The following is a 21,756-nucleotide window of genomic DNA, read 5'->3' as shown; positions in this document are numbered from 1 at the left end:
CATTAGGTTCATTATCTGAAAGGTACATTCTGAATGCACAAGTAGACTGAACATACACTCACTACTAATTATCCAATCAGCCAATCATTTCACAGCAGCACAATGCATAAAGCCATGAAGATACAGGTCAAGAGCTTCTGTTAATGTTTACATCAAACATGAGAATGGAGAAGAATGTGGTATTGGAGACTTTAACCATGGCATTGTTCTTGGGGCCAAATGAGATGGTTTGAGTATTTCAGAAACTGCTGATCTCCTGAGATTTTCACATACAACAGTCTGTAGAGTTTCCACAGAAGTGTGCAGCAGTTCTGCAGGTGCAAATACCTTATTGATGAGAGCGGTCAGAGGAGAATGGCCAGACTGGTTCGAGATGACAGGACGTCTACAGTAACACTGTTTAAAACTGTGGTGAGCAGAAAAGCATGTCAGACTGTACAACCTGAGGTGGATGGGCTACAACAGCAGAAGTCACTTGCATAAGTGTTTACTTTTCCATATTTTGTAGTGTGAAATGGATTTGAAATTGGGGTATGTCATGAATCTACACAAAATAGCCATAATATTAAAGTGAGGGGGGAAAGCAATATATTTTGCAAAATGATTGAAAAATTAAAAACATAAAGTTGTCAATGCTCAATTTTTTAGACAGTCGATGTTCATGGCAGATTTCCAACTCAATTATGGTCCATAAGATTATTTTAATTTAGAACATACAGTAGGTTCTAAATGTATTTGCTGGGCTGGACATTTATCAGGTCATGTGATTGACACTCCTGGCATACAGTCTTATATGAATTACTTTGGAGGTGTGAGATCAGTATATACTTAAATGTACTGTGCTGCATTCCAAGCATACGTTTTCCTTAACTAAAAAGGAGAGGTTGAGTTTACCATATAAGGAATCTCCAGTAGAGTGGGATCAAAACGTGAGGTCATGTCACTCAGGACCTTGAACTAAAATATGTCCTCATGACAGACTGACGTGTGTAAAATTAGCTGACAGGACAGTCCAAGTGTCAGCCTACTTTCGGTTTGAGGGAAGATTTATAATGCAATGTTCAGAATACTGAAGAATATCAGATATTGCGGAGGATTTGGAGGATATTACACGTCATTAATCAATTTTGAATGAAAAAAAACACTTGGAAATGTATGTATTTATTTATTTATTTATTTTTATCATTGTTGGAATGAGCATCAAAATATTTGCTGTATGTGGAATAGGCATTCGATTCTTCACTGTGTATTTACAGTGTTTTGAACTACCAGTAACATAGATTACATGTTTTCATGTGAAAGACTATCATTTTTATTTGCGGTAACAATGTCACTAAGGTCAGACCACTTATATTTAAGATAACCAACAAAGTTCAGTTAGAGATCATTATTAAAAGTCCAAATGTAGGAATAATTATGCACACAGTCATCTGACAAAAGTCAGATTTCGCTCGCAATTTCAACAAATATGATGCAACATAATCATTTATGTATTCAGTGGTTTCCATGATGGTGGTGTATCCGGAGCTGATCCCAGACATGAGGCAGGAATGCAACCTGAATGGGACACCAGTCCATCGCAGGGCACCATGTATACACACATTCATACACTCAGTCAATTTAGTTTAAGTCAATCCACCTAACGGAACCCAGAGAAACCTATGCAGACACAGGAACCACACAGACAGTAGCCCGAGCTAAGGATTGTACCTGTAGTTTTGAGCCGGCATTGTTACCTGCTGCAGAAGCAACATAGTACATCCATCCATCCATCCATCCATTTTCTTTACCACTTATCTTACACAGGGTCGCTGGAGCCTGAAGTCTAACCCACAGGACTCGGGGCACCCAGCGGGGGACACCCTGGACAGCGTACCAACTGATCGCAGGGCACAATCATACACACACTCACACACTACGGACAATTTGGAAATGCCAGTCAGCCTACAATGCGTGTATTTGGACTTGGGGAGGAAACCGGAGTATCTGGAGGAAACCCCCAAAGCATGGGGAGAACATGCAAACTCCATGCACATAGGAGGCAAGACTCAAATCCCCATCCATGGAGGTGCGAAGCAAATGTGCTGACCACTAATGAACCGTGCCTCCCCAAGCAACATAGTTTTGTCATGAAATCTTCAAAGATAGATATTTAAAGCTATTACATTACTTATATCCATCCATCCATCCATCTTCTACCACTTACTCCTTTTCAGGGTCATGGGGAACCTGGAGCTTATCCCAGGAAGCATCGGGTACAAGGCGGGGTATACCCTGGACAGGGTGCCAATCCATCGCAGGGCACAATCACATACACACTCACACACCCATTCATACACTATGGACACTTTAGACACGCCAATCAGTCTACAATGCATGTCTTTGGCCTGGGGGAGGAAACCGGAGTAGCCGGAGGAAACCCCCTACATTACTTATATTTATTCTTAATCATTGTTGCTGCATTATATATTTATATCACCTAAAGGACAGTTTCATCCTGTACCTTTCTAGCATTCTGTTCAATCATTACACAAAAAACCATGTCTTTTTCTGCTTCTCTTCACCGTGTTGTTTTCTGTGTCCTCAGTAGTTGCTTTGTAGAGTTTCTCCTTGTTTGTGCCCTAATCTCTGTGCATTATTGGGTGTTAACAAGCTCATGTGAATTGTAGCAAGAGGTCTGGGAACAACATGCCAAACTCTTCACATCATGGGATATAAATTGCTGTGTGGCGTGCGTTTAAGGATAGTGATGTCGTGTTTGCCGAAGTCAGTACCATTTATAGCTTGCTGATAACTCAGTATCTGACTGAAATAAGTTTACACACCATACAAGTGGACAATGCGCATTATTATTATTATTATTATTATTATTATTATTATTAGTTTAGACATTATATGTACTTGTTTGCTTAATTTTAATTCGGTAAGAATATGGAATCAGTCATAGGAAAACTGCTTTGTTCATTTGTTTTACAAAAACTACTGTTTTTATTTAAAATATCAAAGGTTTCCTTTTGATGGCTGAAGTTAAGATTAGTGTTAGATTTAGGTGAATTAATAATTAATTACCTGCATGAATATTTATGTGAATAATGTCCTCACAATGTGTGTGTGTGTGTGTGTGTGTGTGTGAGTGAGAGAGAGAGAGAGAGAGAGAGTAGGAGGTGTAAAGTGGAGAGAGAGAGAGAGAGAGAGAGAGAGAGAGAGAGAGAGAGCTTTCCCAGGAACAAATCCACAGCACACAGCAAAGTCTCTGTAAAAAACTGAAGCCAAAGCCACCATCATGCAGACCAGCAGCAGCCAGTGCTTTCACATATCCAATAAAAAGTGAGTAATCTTTGTTCACTTCATCATTTTATCCAAATTATTTTAATGCACTAATAAATTGTTTTACCTGCATGAAACCTGTTATAACACATACATTGTAATTAAGCGCCATGTAAAAAGCTGCTCCATCACAACCTTATTTTTGGGCAAAATGGAGACATGGACTTGCTCACAGTTTTGTAATGATGCGAAAACTCTGTGCAAATCACTGTACACAGTGCAAATGCTGTTATAAACAGCTACAAATATCCAACTGTTACTGTGGAACGTAAATAACTCGGGCTTACAGAATGTACAGGATGTTTGAGGCACATAATATTATAGGGACTGAAAATGTACCTATTCACTTTGTTCTTATTGACTGGAATACTAAACTAAACAAAGACAGAACAATTTCATAAAATGAATCCATAAGTCAAATAAATATATATGGCATGTTGTGCAGATTCCTTCTTCCTCTGTGTTGTGTGTATCTAATGAGAGGAGAAAATACATACTTTATGTGTCTGTCTCTAAGCCATGCTATGCTTACTGGCCTGGTAACCCAATACTAACAGTGGAAAGAGGTCACTGTGTCCATCTTACTGCAGTTTATATGATGGTCTAAGAATAAAGGCTACAGACAAATGAAAGGAAAATATTTTTGGCCTTCAACAAACTGCCAGAACAGCATTAGTGCACCAAGTCTCTGTAACTGTACAGAGGGATGAACACCATCGTTCCTAAAGATATTCCTTCAGCTGGTGTTCTGATAATGGTGCTGGAGAGCGCTGTCTAATACATCAGTCCAAAATCACACACTGGGTTGAGATCTGGTGACTTTGAAGGCCATAGCTTATGATTTACATCACTCTCATCCTCATCAAAACAATCAGCGAGCATTTGACCGGCGACATTGTCATCCAGGAAGAGATCACTCCCATTAGGATAGAAAAGTTTCATCACAGAACAAAGCTGATCAGATTAACTTTGTATTAATTTGCAGTGACACTTCCCTCTGAGAGCACAAGTGGAGCCAAATTATTCCAGTGAAATTGTTCCAGTGAAATTATTCCAGTGAAATGCCTCTCACAGCATAACAAATCAAAATTTTTCCCCCTTTGTCTCCATTTGTGTGTATGTCACTGATTTATTGTTCAGTATTTGCTCAATTACAGTGGATATAAAAAGTCTACACACCCCTATTAAAATGGCAGGTTTTTGTGATGTAAAAAAAAAAAGAAACTAAGATAAATCATGTCAGAACTTGTTCCACCCTCAATGTGAAATTACAACGTGTAAAAACGAAGTGAAAAACAATCAGAAATATTTTAGGGGGAAAAATAGGAAATTTTACGTAATAATTTGACATTGAAGGTGAGAAGATTTATCTTAGTTTCTTTTTCTTTACATCACAAAAACCTGCCATTTTAACAGGGGTGTGTAGACTTTTTATATCCATTGTACATAAGCATGTATATAAATACTGTATGCGCAGTAAATACTTTTTCATTTGTATGACGGTGAGTCAAATGAAAACCTTAAAAGTGTGACATAAATCACCGAAACTGCATTAAATTTGCACTTGCAAAAGTAAAAATGCAGTACCGGGTTTGTACTGTACAGTACATTGTTCTCAATTACCCCTTCTACTGCTACCTTAAACCTGATATACATTTGTGACACCTCTTTGGAATAAACAATGCAAAAAGAAAAAAACCTTCCTTGTATATGAATATTAATACTGGATATAGAACTTGTTTGTGTGTGTGTATGTGTGTGTGTGTGTGTACCCAAAATAGGTCTCATATTAAAAGAGCACTGTACGCTGATGAGAGAAATGATGATAATGCAGAAGAGGAGGAGGATCCAAGAGAATATTGCGATGGTTTGCACCTCTGTTTTGTTCAATATTGTGATGGCATTTCTACAGACTTTATAAGTGTGAATGCCATGTCCTTGGCCTATATATATATATATATTTATATATATATATATATATATATATATATATATATATATATATATATATATATATATATATATATATATAATATATATAGTGGAGGAAATAAGTATTGAACACGTCAACATTTATTTCAGCAAATATATTTCCAATGAGACTATTCACATGAAATTTTCACCAGACTTTGGTATTAACTCAAGAAATACAAACATATAAAGAAATACAAACATTAAAGTTCATAAATGAAGTTATCTGTAATAAAGCTGAATGACACAGGAAAAAAGTATTGAACACGCTAACTGAAATTTATTTAATACTTAGTGGAGAAGCCTTTGTTTGTAATGACCGCTTCAAGACGCTTCCTGTATGAAGAAATTAATCAGCCGCAGTATTCAGGTGTGATTTTGGCCCATTCTTCTAAATATTTTGTCTTTAAATCTTGTTTGATTTAAAGCTCCAATGGTGCTTACTGGAAGATTCAGAAGTTTTGAAATACGTCTGTATCCGATTTCATCAATATGTTTTGCAACAATAAGGTTGCAAAGGTCTTGGGAGAGCCTTTTATTTTTACCCATCATGAGATGTTTCTTGTGTGACACCTTGGTAACGAAAAGCTTTTTTTATAGACCATCAATTTACTAACCCAGCTGATATTAATTTGCACAGATAGGATGTATAATTACTTTCTAACTACTTATGGATTTCAGCTGGTTCCTTACCTTGCCTTGGAGAACTGCTTTTTCTTAGCGTGTTCAATACTTTTTTCCTGTGTCATTACACTTTATTACACATAATTTTATTTATGGACTTTAAAGTTGTGAATTTTTTATATTTGCAGATTTCTTGAGTTAATACTGATGTCTGGTGAAAGTTTCATGTGAATAACCTCATTGGAAATAGATTTACTGAAAAAATGTTGACACCTTCAATATTTATTTCCCCCACAGTGTGAATATATACATATACATATACAGATATAAACACACACACGCACATGCACACACATATATATATATATGTGCGTGTGCGTGTGCGTGCGTGTGTGTGTGTGTGTGTGTGTGCGTGTGGGTGTGTAACCCCTGCAGCTACAGTTGTGTGTATTCTGTATATAGGAGGCTACCACCCTGTACGAGTGGGCGATGTTTTTAACAAGAGGTATAAGGTTCTGTCCAAGCTGGGTTGGGGCTACTTCGCTACTGTGTGGCTCTGTGTGGACCTCAGGTATGTGTAAATATTGTTTGCTATGTATCAGTCTATGGGTGTGTGTGTGTGTGTGTGTGTGTACGCGCAAAATGGTTTCATCTGGAGAGGTGACCTGGGTTGTTACTTTGGGATAGACATGTTAGCAGAGGATGTCTGTGCAGGCCATCATACATGTGTGTGTGTGTGTGTGTGTGTGTGTGTGTGTGTTTCAGGTCTGGAAGGTATGTAGCAGTGAAGATCCTGAAAAGTGGATCTGGCTTCACGCAGGCTGGCCAAGATGAGTTATCACTACTGCGCTGTGTGAGCCTCTCTTGCTCTTTCTCTCGCTCTTTCTCTCTCTCAACCCTACATGACTGTTGCTCTTGAACCTCCAGGCCAGCAGTCCCTCAGCCTGTCACCCACTGAGAGGACGCATCGTGCAACTGCTCGATGAGTTCAAAATAGCTGGTGTTAATGGCATCCGTATCCTTTTATAACCTACAATAATCTTCCTTCAAATATCCATATGAGGCAAATCATTTATATGGATCGCTGACTCTGATCATTTCTCCTTTGAACACATGAATAAGGTAAACATGAACATAAATTCCAGTTCAATTGTTTTGCAGCTCAAATGTGGCATGAAGTGAAATTTTCAGGCTTGACTTACTGATACAGATGTGTGTCTGGTCCTGGAGTTGCTGGGTCCAGATCTGCGCTGTTGGCAGGTGTGTTTTGGCAAACCTGGCCTCTCACTCACATGTGTCAGAAGAATAATCACTCAGGTGAGTCATAATGAGAATGACACGATTGATTTTGTGACCAATATCGATAAAAAATGTTAAGGTTCGTAAAATGAATATAGTTGAACATGTCATGGAAAATTCTATTTTCAAGTTTGCTGAAACCTAATTATTTATTTTTAACTTGTCAAGATGTATTCTCTGTATAAAACTGGGGAAAACGGTCAAAAACTGCATTCATAATTTATCATGGTTTAATAACAATTTTCTCTAAGTTCATGACCAACAGCAAATGGAAATCTAAGTTTATATTAGAAAACATGCCGGGGGTTTTGGGGGGAGGGGGGTTGTGTGTGGGGGGGATCGGGGGGCGCGGGGGATGGGGCAGGGTGCAAGAAACTTTGCATGATCAATTATAAACCCTGTTAATTCTCAGTACAGACTGTACCCAGCAGTATTAAGCAGCTCATGTGTCATAGCACTTCAGTCTAACTAGTGTTTAAATCCATAAATCTAGAAATCATGGAATGATGGATACTTCAGATTTTTATCGAGTTACTGTGGTTTACATCGCCTATATTCTTTATTGCAATTCTATTAGAAGAAGAAAAAATCCTTAAAAAAAAAAAAGAACTTTACATTCACACATGCCACAATATCATCATTGTAGTTTTCCGTGCATAAATCCATTCTATAATTATGTGATCATATTTACACATGTGAAGTGCACATGAAACACAGGGGGAAAACCTGAGCTACTCACTAGTGTTTTCATTTAGACACAGAGAACTAACGGCCTGGCCTGATATTTTTTGAAAGTATTTTCCATCATTTTCTGTCAGAAGCTATTATTAAATATTACATCTTACACTTTTTTGTAAAAAAAAAAAAAAAAAAATTGTATATATGAGATGTATTTGTAAGAATATAATTCTGAAACCCTTGATGGAAAAAAGGTGTTTCCAGGTGTGCAAATGAACACATCACACAACTACCAATCAGCATTCACCTAAAGGCCATTGGATGCACACTCATGGAGGACTGCGTGCGAGAACGTAGAAAGTGTCTCTTCCTGCAATGTTTACCCATAAAACCTCACTCCGCATCACCATGCAAAACATATTAACGCAGAGGTATAAACCAAGCCTAGAGCACATTTTGCTAGCAGGAGACAGTATTTAAACAAAACTATCTTCCTTCAATTCTGAAAAGATTATCTGTCATCCATGCACACTAATTAATCTGACTAGCACAAACTATTCTATCAACCAGATCTCGCCTCATCCAACGTGTGTAGTGCAGCATGTGGTGGAATTCTGAGTGTGTAGTAACAGCATCGAGATGCGGCTTGATACCACTGTGTGGCTCAGGTGGTAGAGCAGGTTGTCCACTAATCGTAGGGTTGGCGGTTCATTTCCCGGCCCACATGTCTCTCCATGACTTGAGCAAGCCTCTGAACCCCAAGATCCTCCCGAAGGCAAGTTAGCGCCTTGCATGGCAGCTCTGCTACCATTGGTGTGTGTGAAAGGGTGAATGAGAAACAGTGTAAAGCGCTTTGTAGAACCACTAAGTAAAAAGCGCTATATAAGTGCAGACCATTTACCATTCACTGTGAAGTGCATTAAACATACACAACAAAGGAAAATTTTGTTTTGCAAACCTCAAAAGGAAGATGAGTTTATTTTCCTTATCAGGCTGTTGAACCTACTTGTCTGTTGAGCAACTACATTGAACTCTTTTTACCAGAGGCCAAAAGAATTAAATTTCCACCTGCTTTGGGGTGCCCGTGTTCAGCATTGAGTTTTATTGTGATGTCACACTCGACAGTAGTAGTTAATGACTCATATGAAAGTAGATACTCATGGCTTTAAGAATGTGCAGCAATTTCCATAAGTATTTTTTTTTTACCTATCCTACTAGGTTTCAATATTATAACTATATTGTGGCAGTTGTATACAGCGTCACGATACTCTACACACAGAAACCCAACTGTGTCCTGATTAATCTTATAACAGACTTGCAGAAAAAAACAATTAATTTGTTTATACTGATTGAAAATGTCTGATAAGTCAATTTCCATTCCAGTGTACTGTGAGAAAGTGTTAAACAACTAATAGCCCAGAAATGAAATTTGCTCAGCATCCGAGCTACTCGTTTGACCACTCCTGAACTGTCAAGGCAGAATCATGCAGACGTTACAAGAGAAGCAGTGGATTTTTCATTATTATCTGTGCATTATCGACATGATTTGAACTGGTACTAACACATTCCTTTTGGATCAGGACCTCATACCCAGCCTCGCTTCAATTTATTCCCAGGTGCTTGAGGGTCTTGACTATCTACACACACACTGTAAGATCATCCATGCAGACATCAAGCCTGAGAACATTCTGCTCTGTCTGGGGCAGCAGCCTGTAGCACACACAACACACGTAAATCCTGGTAAGAACGAGTATGACATGAAACATCTACTGCATTAATTAATTTAATGAGTAAACTTTATCCTTTGTCTTTCCTGCTCATTACACAAACCTAGAGAACATTGCAGTGAAAATCACAGACCTGGGCAGCTCCTGCTGGGTGGTGAGTGTAATCCTTCATATATTCTTTGTAGGACAATACTGCATTCCAACTCCTCCAATTTAAAAGAAATGTAAGGGCAACCATTCCCATCCAACATACATTGAAATAAAATGTTTCAGTATAAGCACTTCTGCGAGAAGATCCAGACCCAGCAGTATCGGGCTCTAGAAGTTCTGCTGGGTTCTGATTACGGGCCTCCTGCTGATATCTGGAGTGTAGCCTGCATGGTGAGTCACTAGTCGGTTTTCATCTGCTGCTTGTTTTGTAGACGTTTTGTCAACAGTCTTTATTAGAAGGCTCTGTGCACTGAGGTTCAGGTCTGGCGATTGAGCCAAGTGTCATAGCGGGACTCCTTGGAGACACAAGAGACCACAGGGAAATAAACAGACAGGAATAAAGCAACCAAGAACCAGGGCACAAGGGACTAGGTTAATGCTAAACCAGGACTAGGAATAAGTTTGACTAGTGAGCTAATCTATACACAGTGGACACAGAAACTAATCTAACCAAGAAATCAAATTCAGGCATGAACACAAGCTTTTAGAAAACATAACACAAACGTAACAAAATGCTCCAACAAACAAAGGGAGAAAATATGGAACTTAAATAGTTATTTTAATGAGAAAATAACACCCAAAGAAGAAGTTCTACATGGGGAATAAGGGTTCAGGGTGGAACTGCCCCTGATGGCCATGACCCCAATATGTTTTGGGATATTTGTCAGTGCCAAAAACACATTTTGGTCAACTAGGCTGCATCATACTCCTTAACAGTGAACTTTCAAATCCCTCACCATTCAAAGACTGAAAATGATCATTAACACTTTAGCGGGTGGGGACATGGTAATACTATGGGCTCATCTTATGCTCACGTATGTCAGGTAAAGCAGGTGGAGGCGGATGCAAATGAAGTCTGAAGTTTTAAAGTTTAATAAAGTCCAAAACAAAACAAGAACTATGGAACTCGTGGCAATGTACAAGGATAAAGAAACAAAAAACAAGAGAACACATACAGTGTCTCACAAAAGTGAGTACACCCCTCACATTTTCGTAAATATTTGATTATATCTTTTCATGTGACAACACTGAAGAAATTACACTTTGCTACAATGTAAAGTAGTGAGTGTACAGCTTGTGTAACAGTGTAAATTTGCTGTCCCCTCAAAATAACTCAACACACAGCCATTAATGTCTAAACCGCTGGCAACAAAAGTGAGTACACCCCTAAGTGAAAATGTCCAAATTGGGCCCAAAGTGTCAATATTTTGTGTGGCCACCATTATTTTCCAGCACTGCCTTAACCCTCTTCATAACCCTAATCGTAGTCCAAATGTCTATTTCAGCATGTCCATGACAATGCATAAATTACATGTTCATTTCTTCCATGTTTCTAACTAATAAATCAGTAAATGTGGTAGTAAGTCATTGCTAGTGAAATAATGGTAGTGTATTGTAGCTATCCTTTAAATTAAATTACAAAATAATGATGTTACAAAAAAAATTGCTAAATAATTTTGCCCATACAGATTTATATGTTTTTAAAAAATGAACACCAGTAATTGTAACAGTAACATTATTCTGCTTATGTTACTTTATTATTTTATCATTATGTTCCTGAGAGATGTTATAAGGTTACTTACCATAACTGAACTGATTTGTGGTATTTTTTGCCAGATGTTATTGGTAATAGAGTAACAAATTTTTGCCAGGTAACAGAACAGGTGTTTTATATATATATATAAAGGTTAGTTTGTTTGGCTACATCCCCAATCACATTATTTCCATTACTATATTGAATAGTATGGTAGAAAATTGTGCTAAATCACCCATACACTGACCTCAGTTTAACTCTTGAATGGTTCCATGCATCCCCTCTTGTTTAACCTGGATAAATCATTTTTGTGATGTCCTTTACTGCAATCATTTCTAATGTGTCATAATTTGGCCCAAATGTCCAAAGACACATATTCATGTTTTCCATTTTTTTTTCCCAATAGGCTTTTGAGCTTGCCACTGGTGACCCGTTATTTGAGCCCAAAACTGGAAAGAATTTCTCTTTGGAAGAAGGTATACAATGTTACACACACACATACATACACACACACACACACACACACACACCAAATGATAAATAAAACAAATCACAATGCAGTATTCACATTTCAGACCATCTAGCACATATCATTGAGCTGCTGGGAAATATCCCTGCGTCAGTGGCTCTGTCTGGGAAATATTCGTCAAAGTACTTCAACAGCAGGGGTAAGTTGAAAAGCAATGATTACAAATGATACTATTTATTTTTAAATATTAGAGTAAATGCTTTAATAAATAGAATGGTATTTTCATGATTAACTTTTTACTATTATGTATAATGTATGTGGCTAAATTACTAAGGACCGCACAAGAAAGAAAATACACTTACTTTTCCAAATTTACAGATATCTGAATTTCTTCTTTTCAGTTTGGTTTGTTTTTTTGGATCAGTATTGGAAGTAGGTGACAACACATAATAAGGTTTTAATTATTAGAAGGCACATACCCAGCCAGTAAAATTTTATCTGAAGGGTAGGTAGGGCATTTAGAACACATTCATAATTCACTACATAAATACTGGAGGATTTTTGAAAGGCTTATATCAAAATACACAAGGTGATATTAGAGGTTGTATGTGACTTTGTCTTTACATGAAAGAGAGCTAACGATTATGGTGAATTATCGAATGTGGTCCATTGACCCACACTGCTGCTTTTGTTTTGTTCCATCATTGCAGGTTATTGATTTGTTTTTATTAACACCACATTCGTAACACTGAGAAAGTTGTATAAGGTACACATAGTGCTTCATAACAGTGATATAAATGCAAATTTCACTAACACTTTAGTGGGCTTCATAAGTGAAGGTTTATTGGAATGGTGCTTCATAGTAACTTTAAATGCAAATGGAGCACCAGCACTTTAGTTATGAATGGATTCCATATGAGAAGTATAAGAAAACACCGGAACTAATGTGCCAAAAGGTAGGACGACAGGTGGAAACGTATAGAAGATTTTTCAATAAATATGGTGTCAATAAATTAATAACTTTCAGGTTAAAGCTGAAAATGACAGTCTCAAACCTTCAACCGATGACGGTAATTGAGTATTTCACTCTCTTCTCTCCTTCATGTAAAGACAATACAATATACAGTACTTCATAAAATCTTTTATGTCATCTAACTGGTTTTGACATAAGCCTTACATAAATCCTCCAGTACTGCTTAATAAAATGTTTATGCAGTGCTTGTGAATGTCTTAAAGCCCAATGTATGTACCCTTCAAATAAAATGTTTCCCATTTCGCTAATACAAATACAGGCGCACTATGACTGCCGTCGCATCATCCAGGTGGATGCTACACACTGGTGGTGGTTGAGGAGATTTCCCCCATACAATGTAAAGCGCTTTGAGTACCTAGAAAAACGCTATATAAATCTAAGGAATTATTATTATAAAATTACTACAAAGATCTTACAGTTGCCCCCTTTTTTGTTGGCACTTATGCATGTTGACACAGGAGACCTGCAGAGAATTCCTACCCTTCGTTGCTGGGGGTTGTATGAAGTCCTGATAGAGAAATATCATTTCCTTCTTCAAGAGGCAACTCTCTTCTCTGACCTTCTGCTCCAAATGCTGGACTTCCTGCCAGAGCGGAGAGTGACAGCAGCTCAGTGTCTCAAACACGCATGGCTGAAACTGTGACTTTACATTCCCTTTTAACCTTTAAAACCCTTAAGATATTTGACCTTTTACAATTTAATGTTTGAATGGATCAATTTTTTGGCAATACAAGGTTTGGTGCTTAAAATTCTTTGACTTAAAAATCGTCATCATATTATGACTATTTAGACAGTGAAGTTTTTGTATTCCAGCTCAGGGAACAAGGACTATGAAAACAAAGGACAGAATGTCAGCTGAAATATGAGCCATATAGAAATTACAGCTCTTTTTATACACAGTCAAGGATAAATGACGATAAGGTATAATAATATACTACAAGTCTTTTGCAGTCAATGAGTGTCTAAATGTATATGTGTATATGACATGTTTTTTCTGCTTATCTTAATAAACAGAAATATAAACATTATCACTAACTTATACATGAAGTGAAATCATGCATTTCAACAGAGGGCAAGCTAGTAAACAAAAACATACTATGATTAAGATCATATATAATATCTATATGGTATTAATGTGGTTTGATCAATCTACATCACAATTTGGCCCTTGTCAAAGTCACTCAGATCCTTACGCTAGCCCATATTTCCTGATTATACATATATATATATAATCATGTTGTGTGTCACTGTGATGCCCAGTCTGCATTGAATTTAAATAAATATGGCCTAAAACACAATCAGATTTTACTGAAAGTAGACAAAGACATCCAAATTAAATGAATTATACATTTTTACAATATTGTGTACAATATTATTTATTGAGGAAAATTATCCAATATTACATATCTGCTTCAACTCTGGGATATTAGTGGGTTTCCTCACATGAACTGCTTGCTTCAGGTCCTTCCACAACATTTCTATAGGATTAAGGTCAGGACTTTGACTTGGCCATTCCAAAACATTAACTTTATACTTCTTTAACCATTCTTTGGTAGAACGACTTGTGTGCTTAGGATCAGTGACTTGCAGCATGACACACTTTCTCTTGAGATTCAGATAAGGGGCAGATTTCCTGACTTTTTCCCTTAGAATTTGATGGTATAATTCATAATTAATTGTTTGCTTAATGATGGCAAGCCATTCTGGCCCAGATGCAGCAAAACAGGCCCAAACCATGATACTACCACCGCAGATGGGATGAGGTTCATATACTGGAATGCAGTATTTTCCTTTCTCCAAACATAATGCTTCCGATTAAAAATTTTGTTTTGGTCTCAAAACATTTTTCCATTAGCCTTCGGGGTTGTCCATGTGATTGTTAGCAACTGCAGAAGGGCAGCAATGTTCTCTTTAGAGAGCAGTGGCTTACTCCTTGCAACCTTGCCATGCACACCATTGTTGTTCAGTGTTCTCCTGATGGTGGACTCATTAACCTTGCATGTCTTGCTCTTGGGGGGATCTTTGTTGGTTGACCACTCCTGGGAAGGGTAACAATGGTCTTGAATTTCTAAATTTGTACACAATCTGTCTTACTGTGGCTTGGTGGAGTCCAAACTCTTTAGAGATGTTTTTGTAACCTTTTCCAGCCTGAAGAACATGAACAACTTTTTTTCTGAAGTCCTCAGAAATCTCCTTTGTTCATACACATGATACACAAACATGTGTTGTGAAGATCATACTCTGATAGATTTGAACTTCAAATAAAACAGTTGTGCTCTCACACCTGATTGTCATCCCATTGCTAATCCTAGAGATTCACATTTACCACTCACAGATATGTAATATTGGATCATTTTCCTCAATAAGTAAATGACAGAGTATAATATTTTGTCTCATTTGTTTAATTGAGTTCTCTTTGTCTACTTTTAGGACTTGTGTGAAAATCTGATGCTTTAGGTCATATTTACGCAGACATATAGAAAATTCTACAGGGTTCACAAACTTTCAAGCACCACTGTGCTATAGATAACTGATCAACAAAACCCTACACAACATTTTGCCTGATTGTTAACTTATATAGAAGGGTGGAGGGTTGACAACAGAGTGGGCCATTGTTTTGAGTTTTACAATCACACAATTATAGACATTGAATAGTAGGCTATAAGACATCCCCCAACACTCCCCCTCCCCCAATAATAAGACAAGCACAAATATCACACTGTGAGAGAAATGTTCAAATGTGCCAACCACAACAACTGGCCAATAGTGACACATGCAGGTGGTGAGAATTGGCAGTTGCTTCTGGGCATAATTGGCTCTGGAAAGAAACCTACACCAGTACCCCACCAGGCCAAAAAGGAGCTCTATGGATACCAGCCAAGTTCCTGATTCAGTCTCTCCACTTGGCCGTTGAACCACTGGTGACCTGAGGTGAGACTGGTGTTAATACCCAACATTTCCATAAAAAGCTTCCATACCTGATATGTATTTTGGGAGTGTCTGTCTGACAACAAATGTGTGGATAATGTTTCTCCAACCATGGCAAACCAAGGATGACAGCAATTCACATAGCATGAGATGGTTTCATAGTGATGTTGTTCTATTTGCAGACATAATGAAATTGTTTTGGACCCTCTTCAAGCCCAAATGGCATTGCATAGATGAGGAGGGGTGGAGGACAGCGCTGTGCAGGTATTTTCATTTTGCATGATGAAGCTCCCAGCTGTTCCACAGACAATTATACCTGCTATCTGAGTTTCAGCTTAAACACTCTGAGACACTTACAGAAGAAGACATGCTTGTAAGTCACTGTAGGTTTACAATGCTGTGACTTTGAATTATGGGTGAGCTTCACATGGAACTTAACTGACATGAGCACCTACACAGTACATTCACAGATTTATCGTTCACTGCTATTTCTTCTGGGGTCATGTTCAAAAAGCAAAATATTCAACCAGATTGACGAGAGTTGGGGAGTCATTGCAGTATGCCAGTTTGGTTTGAAGCTCTTTCTGGAATATTAATTACACTGCAAATAATGGCTTTTCATACTTTCCCCTGCCAGCAGCCAGCATGCAAAACTGCTGAGCATATTCTGGAGTGGTATTTAAACTCGGGGAAATCAGTAGATTCTTTCTCCATAATGCCTACCATTCAAGGGATTAAATATTTAATTACTGTGCATTGTAACAAAAATCCACTTTGCATCTTTGGAGTCTCAGGGAAAGGCAGGGAGGTTTTTCTCTATCTCCCCTGTGATAAGTTGACTGTTCATGGGTTGTGGGATGGATAGGCATAGCACCAGCACAGAGGAGTTGTTGGAGTTGTTAATGTTGTTGCAGAACTGCTCCTGTTTGTTGTGTTGCCATTCCCTTTGCAGTGTTCATTTTGTTATGATGAAGTCTAGACACTAGAGACACAGCTAGAACACGTGTGCAAGAAGTTTAATGCAAAGATCAAAATGCAAGGTGAAAAAATTAGAGCAAAAAAACAAAAACAAATACACACTGTTAATATGGTAGAAAGCATCGACAGAAGTGTGAAAGATAAGCTCATGGTAAGGAGCAAAGTTTCACACAGAATAACTGGAGAGTTTAAATAATAAATCTCCAGGAATTAGTACTCAGGGATGACTGAGTGTTGTGAGTGAGCTGCCTGGGAAGGGGTCCATGACAAATATACAACGGATATAAAAAGTCTACACACCCCTGTTAAAATGGTAGGTTTTTGTGACGTACAATTTTCTGATTGTTTTTCACTTTATTTGAATATTTTGCAAATTCACATTAAACGTGGGGAAAGATCTGACATGATTTTATCTTAGTTTCATTCTTTTACTTCACAAAAACCTGACATTTTAACGGAGTGTGTAGACTTTTTATATACACTGTAAATATAATACTAATCTTACGCAGCATATAACATAAGGTATATACCAATATAAAATTTGTATCTAAATATATTAACAAATGCTCTTTCGACTTAAAACCTACATGCATAACATTATGCTTCTTTGTCCATAAATTGCTCTTCCTGAATGTCTTGCTCAATATCATTGATCTCGTCCACTGCAGCAAGTTCTTTGGCTGAACCAATGTGCAGATCATCCTGCTTCTGCCTATGCTGCTCCTGCTCTAACCATCTGTAGTTAAAAAAATTCATAACGAATAGGAAAACTCCAGGGACCAGCATCATTATGCCACATGCAAAGTACATGTACTTATAGTCCATGAAGATGTCGACCAATGCACCTAAAGGAGAAAGAGTCAAAAGCATAAAACCATTAAAGTCACAAGTTGTATGTGTGTAATATGATGCACTCACAAGTTATTTTTATAGTGACTTTTAAACATTAGCGTTTTGTCTTTATTGCCTCAAGTAAGCATGTAACTGATGGAACTACATGCGACTCACCAGAAATTGGGGGGCCAAGGAGAACAGGGCCACATTCTACAATAGTGGCAAGTCCAACTGCACTGGAGAATCGTTGTGCCCCTACCAAATCCATTAGCACCTCAAAAAGCAGTGCACACAGCATTCCAAAGGCCAGCCCAAAGAAGATGGCATATACCACCAGACCTGCATACCCAGGTAAAAGAGGGCATGCCAGATGACACACCCCATTATATGCCACAGAAAAGCTGAAGAAGTATTGAATCCTTGGCCGGATCCATTTTGTGTTGGCCATCAGGCCAGTTGCTGGCCGAGCCACCATGTCTACCAGGGCAAAAATAGAGAGCAGGGAGGCTGCAGAATACTCATCAATCCCTTGGTGCTTGGCATAGGGCGCCAAGAACACGACTGGAGCAAAGAACCCAAAGAACATCACAACATTCCCCACCAGGTATATAAGGTAACCACGGTGCTTGAAGAGTGAGAGGTCAATGAATTTGTTCACACATGATGCACATCCTGTCTGCTTTGTCTGTTGATTTCCACTAACCAAGCTAGCTTTCTGAGAATGACTATTCTCTTTTTCTGCTCCATTACCAGCACTGTTTTGATTTTGCGATGGCCTTTTTCTTATCTTAATAGGCCTCATCAGTGCTCCTGCCACACAGCAGTTGAGCAGTATGGCTCCCAAGATGAAGAAACTTCCTCGCCAGCCAAAATTGTCAAACAGAAACTGGTTGAGTGGAGCCAGAGTGCACAAAAACACTGGACTTCCTGCCATGGCCAAACCATTTGCTATGGGTCGTTTCACAAGAAAGTATTTCCCAATAATGGTCAGGGCAGGTTGCAGATTAAAGGCAAGGCCTAGACCTGAGAGAGAGAGAGTCAGACTATTAATCTGTTTCTATTTGTGTTTCTGTCTTGATTAATAAGAGATAAGCTTCAATTATTTTGTGTCATTCTTGTCACAGTTGCAAAAGGTTGGGGACGTTTAAATGATTTGAATAAAATAGCTACCAAACTGAGCAAAAGTCGAATTTGAAAATAATATACAATGCATCAAAGATTTAAATAATTAAAATAAAAAATAATAATAATAATTAAATCAACACTTAGTGTGACCACACATTTGTCTTCAAAATGATTTAATTATCTCAGTTATGAAGTTGTATAAGGTAATAGACTGGTAGTTTGTTCCAAGCATCTTTGAGAACTTGTTCAAGGTCTTCTGCAGACTTTGGCTTTTTGACATGAGTATGTCATGTGGCTCCTAGACAGCCGCCATGATAATTGAGGTCATTGCTCTGTGGAGGCCATAACTCTGTTGCAGAGTTGTTGTTGTTGTTGTTGTTGTTGTTGTTGTTGTTTTCTTCTTTTTGCTAAAGGTAATTTCTTATATTTGGAAAATTCATGTTTGGAAATGCTCTTTGTTTGGAAGATGTCTATCTTAATACAGAAAACATCAAATTAAGATAAAAGAAAAAACTTATATTTAAAAAATTGTGTGCCTAGGACTTTTGCTTGGTATTTATAAATAACAACCCAGGGAATGAGTGCTGCTTAGATGCTGAAATTGGAAAAGTACTGGAATAATAAACATGACTCAAAAGCACACATTTTGCATGGACATCAGAAGACGGACTTCTATCTGAAACATCCTGTTTTCCAAAACACTCCACCCTATATATTCATATATATAGTCTTTTTTCTGATAGAAATTGAATTATGCCTATACTAAGCATTCACTGCTTGGCAAAAGAAAAAAATTTCAAGCTGAACTTGGGAAGAGTGCCCTGTTCTGCCTTTGAACTTTTGCTATCTTTACCCATGGGTCCACAAACACACAAAGGGGAGGCTCCCAAGTTTGGTGAAAATGACAAATCAGAGCTATACTGACCAAAATATTCTAACACATGAAGTGTCTGATCCAGACTTTTCACCAGCAGTATACAGATTAGTTGTGACAAATGATAGTTGAAGTACCTCCGATGACTCCTACACATATGTACAGATGCATGATGGTTGTGCCAAAAGAAGCAGCAATCATGGAGACCCCAGCCATTAGGCCACCAATAATGACCACCGGCCTGCTCCCATAACGATTGACGAGTATGCTGCTCACCGGCCCTGCACAGAGAGTAATGGGTTAATGGGCATGAGAAAGACGCACAAGAGAGGTCACTTCTATTTAAATCTAATACTGAGAATTTAACTGGTCTGCGTAACATTTTGTTGTAAGATTGAGCAAACTACAGCACAGGTAAGTGATGCAACTGTGGGGACATACATGGATTATTTGCTTAACCTTCATATTCTGTTTAGCAATGGATCAAAATTCAACACATTTGACTGCACAACATTCACATGCTTATGGATATTCCTGAAGGCAGTTGTGTGTGTGAGTAAGAGATCAAGGTGCTCTCACTTTTTGTTTCATATTTGCAAAGATAAATTTAGTTTTTAATTTTACCATGTCACCCTCAAGTTAAAAAAAAAAATCTAAAATCACTAGTTTTAGTAGCAAAATTCAAAATATGACATTTGTGCTTACATTTGATTATAATTAAGGCTCACTGGATTTGAATAAAATATATACAGTAGGACTGGGATGCCATACTTCTAAATAAACCTCCTACTTCTAAATAAAGCATTACCTCCAGCATACATGGTAGCCAGCATGATGGAGGAGACCCATGCAATCTCACTGTAGGAGATGGAGAAATACTCCTGGATTTCCTTGAAGTAGATGGTGAGGGATTTGGGGAAGGCATATGAAAAGCCAATGGACAGGAATGATCCAAACACTACAGCCCAGCCCCAACCTCCATCAGGAGGAGTGTAGTCTAGATCAGCAGCAGTTGCAGAGGGCATTGTGGGGACTTCTCAAACAGGCAAAATGTAACATTTAGTAAGTGGTAATATGGCTGATGAAACATTCCCTACAGTTTCTTTTTATTTATTTATTTATTTCTGTATTCAAATAAAATGTGGGCTAGAATTTTTGTGAGCATTTTCAGTCTTTCCATTCATTTTTACTTTGTGAAATGAAAACTTGTTTATTGTTTATTTGCATAGATATTTAATAAAAACATGTGTTCCTATTAAACATCTATGCAAATGATCAAGAAAATTCAAAACTAAAAGAACACAATACAGGCCAAAAGTTTGAAGCCAAAACATTTTCAAAAATATTTGTTTACATTTTTTTTTTATAACTCCAACAAGTTTTCAAATTATCTAGGCTAATTGTTTTACAGTGATGTATTCCAATATATATGTGAAAAGCAATGAGATTGTGTTTTAAATTTGGCCTGTAGTGTATAGTGAGCATCCTAGAGTAATTATATATTATGATATAAGGCTTACCTCTATGTGTGGAGTTGAGAGAGAGTTGTAGATGATCGCATGTACATCGTTCCTGCTACTAGCACTAGCACTCTCCCCACCACCCCACCTTATCAGCTCCTGCACCTCCACCTCTCTCTCTCTCTCTAACTGATGCCTGATTTTTAACTAATTCAACATATAGATTTATTATGGGTGAATAATTACAATATTGTACTACTCAGAGATTAAAATACAATAACCTAATAAGGCTGTGGCCTCAATGGCTATAGAAAATCATAGAATATACTAATGTAAAATATACAAATATTTATACATTTTGAATATATGAATATACTCGCTCAGTAATATATGTTACTAAAAAAAATTTAAACTTTGAAGGAGTTATAAATTCTAAACTCCATTATGGGATTCCGGTGTGTCCAGTGTACTGAAAACATTTATATGTTGTTAAAAATATGCCTTTTGTAAATCTAACCAAATGTCCTATATGTCATTCCCTTTTCGTCCACTAGGGATCAGCATTGGGTAAGTTTTGTGAACTCTGTATACCTCCATTTTGAGGCCTACTAATACTATATGAGTGCTTTTAATAATACTCACTGGAGACGTAGTTAGAGCTAATTATGCGACACCCATTCACATT

At 37.6% G+C, this 21,756-nt stretch overlaps 2 protein-coding genes and 1 long non-coding RNA gene across 6 annotated transcripts; 1 reads left to right on the top strand and 2 right to left on the bottom strand.

Annotated features, from left to right (window-relative positions):
* Nucleotides 1–3,015: 3,015 nt before the first annotated feature.
* si:ch211-220i18.4 (SRSF protein kinase 3) lies at nucleotides 3,016–14,064 on the top strand. Of its 4 annotated transcripts, none has more exons than XM_053644256.1 (12): nucleotides 3,016–3,327; nucleotides 5,109–5,194; nucleotides 6,385–6,493; nucleotides 6,688–6,775; nucleotides 6,850–6,937; nucleotides 7,133–7,239; nucleotides 9,516–9,639; nucleotides 9,734–9,780; nucleotides 9,900–10,007; nucleotides 11,777–11,846; nucleotides 11,946–12,038; nucleotides 13,331–14,064. In XM_053644256.1, exons 1-12 carry the CDS (start codon nucleotides 3,284–3,286, stop codon nucleotides 13,513–13,515), a joined length of 1,149 nt encoding a protein of 382 aa, XP_053500231.1. In that variant the 5' UTR covers nucleotides 3,016–3,283; the 3' UTR covers nucleotides 13,516–14,064. The 4 variants fall into 4 exon arrangements, 3 of the variants coding, with proteins under 3 accessions (XP_053500231.1, XP_053500229.1, XP_053500232.1); XR_008388007.1 differs by lacking the exon at nucleotides 3,016–3,327 and adding an exon at nucleotides 13,132–13,209 and having other exon boundaries at nucleotides 4,728–5,194; nucleotides 13,331–13,436; XM_053644254.1 differs by lacking the exon at nucleotides 3,016–3,327 and having other exon boundaries at nucleotides 4,728–5,194.
* Nucleotides 9,488–12,032, bottom strand: LOC128619809 (uncharacterized). The gene is made up of 3 exons (XR_008388008.1): nucleotides 11,618–12,032; nucleotides 9,760–10,132; nucleotides 9,488–9,609 (listed from the first exon to the last, which is right to left on the bottom strand). It is a non-coding gene; the product is annotated as an uncharacterized LOC128619809 (long non-coding RNA).
* A 2,731-nt stretch (nucleotides 14,065–16,795) lies between the features above and the next one.
* Nucleotides 16,796–21,735, bottom strand: slc16a7 (solute carrier family 16 member 7). Its single transcript, XM_053644346.1, has 5 exons — nucleotides 21,132–21,735; nucleotides 20,420–20,644; nucleotides 19,749–19,892; nucleotides 17,787–18,635; nucleotides 16,796–17,623 (listed from the first exon to the last, which is right to left on the bottom strand). Exons 2-5 carry the CDS (start codon nucleotides 20,634–20,636, stop codon nucleotides 17,376–17,378), a joined length of 1,458 nt encoding a protein of 485 aa, XP_053500321.1. The 5' UTR covers nucleotides 20,637–20,644; nucleotides 21,132–21,735; the 3' UTR covers nucleotides 16,796–17,375.
* Between the last annotated feature and the right edge of the window lie 21 nt (nucleotides 21,736–21,756).

Source organism: Ictalurus furcatus, chromosome 15, assembly GCF_023375685.1.
Source record: "Ictalurus furcatus strain D&B chromosome 15, Billie_1.0, whole genome shotgun sequence".
NCBI classification, from domain to species: domain Eukaryota; kingdom Metazoa; phylum Chordata; class Actinopteri; order Siluriformes; family Ictaluridae; genus Ictalurus; species Ictalurus furcatus.
This window is presented reverse-complemented; position numbering and strand designations above follow the sequence as displayed.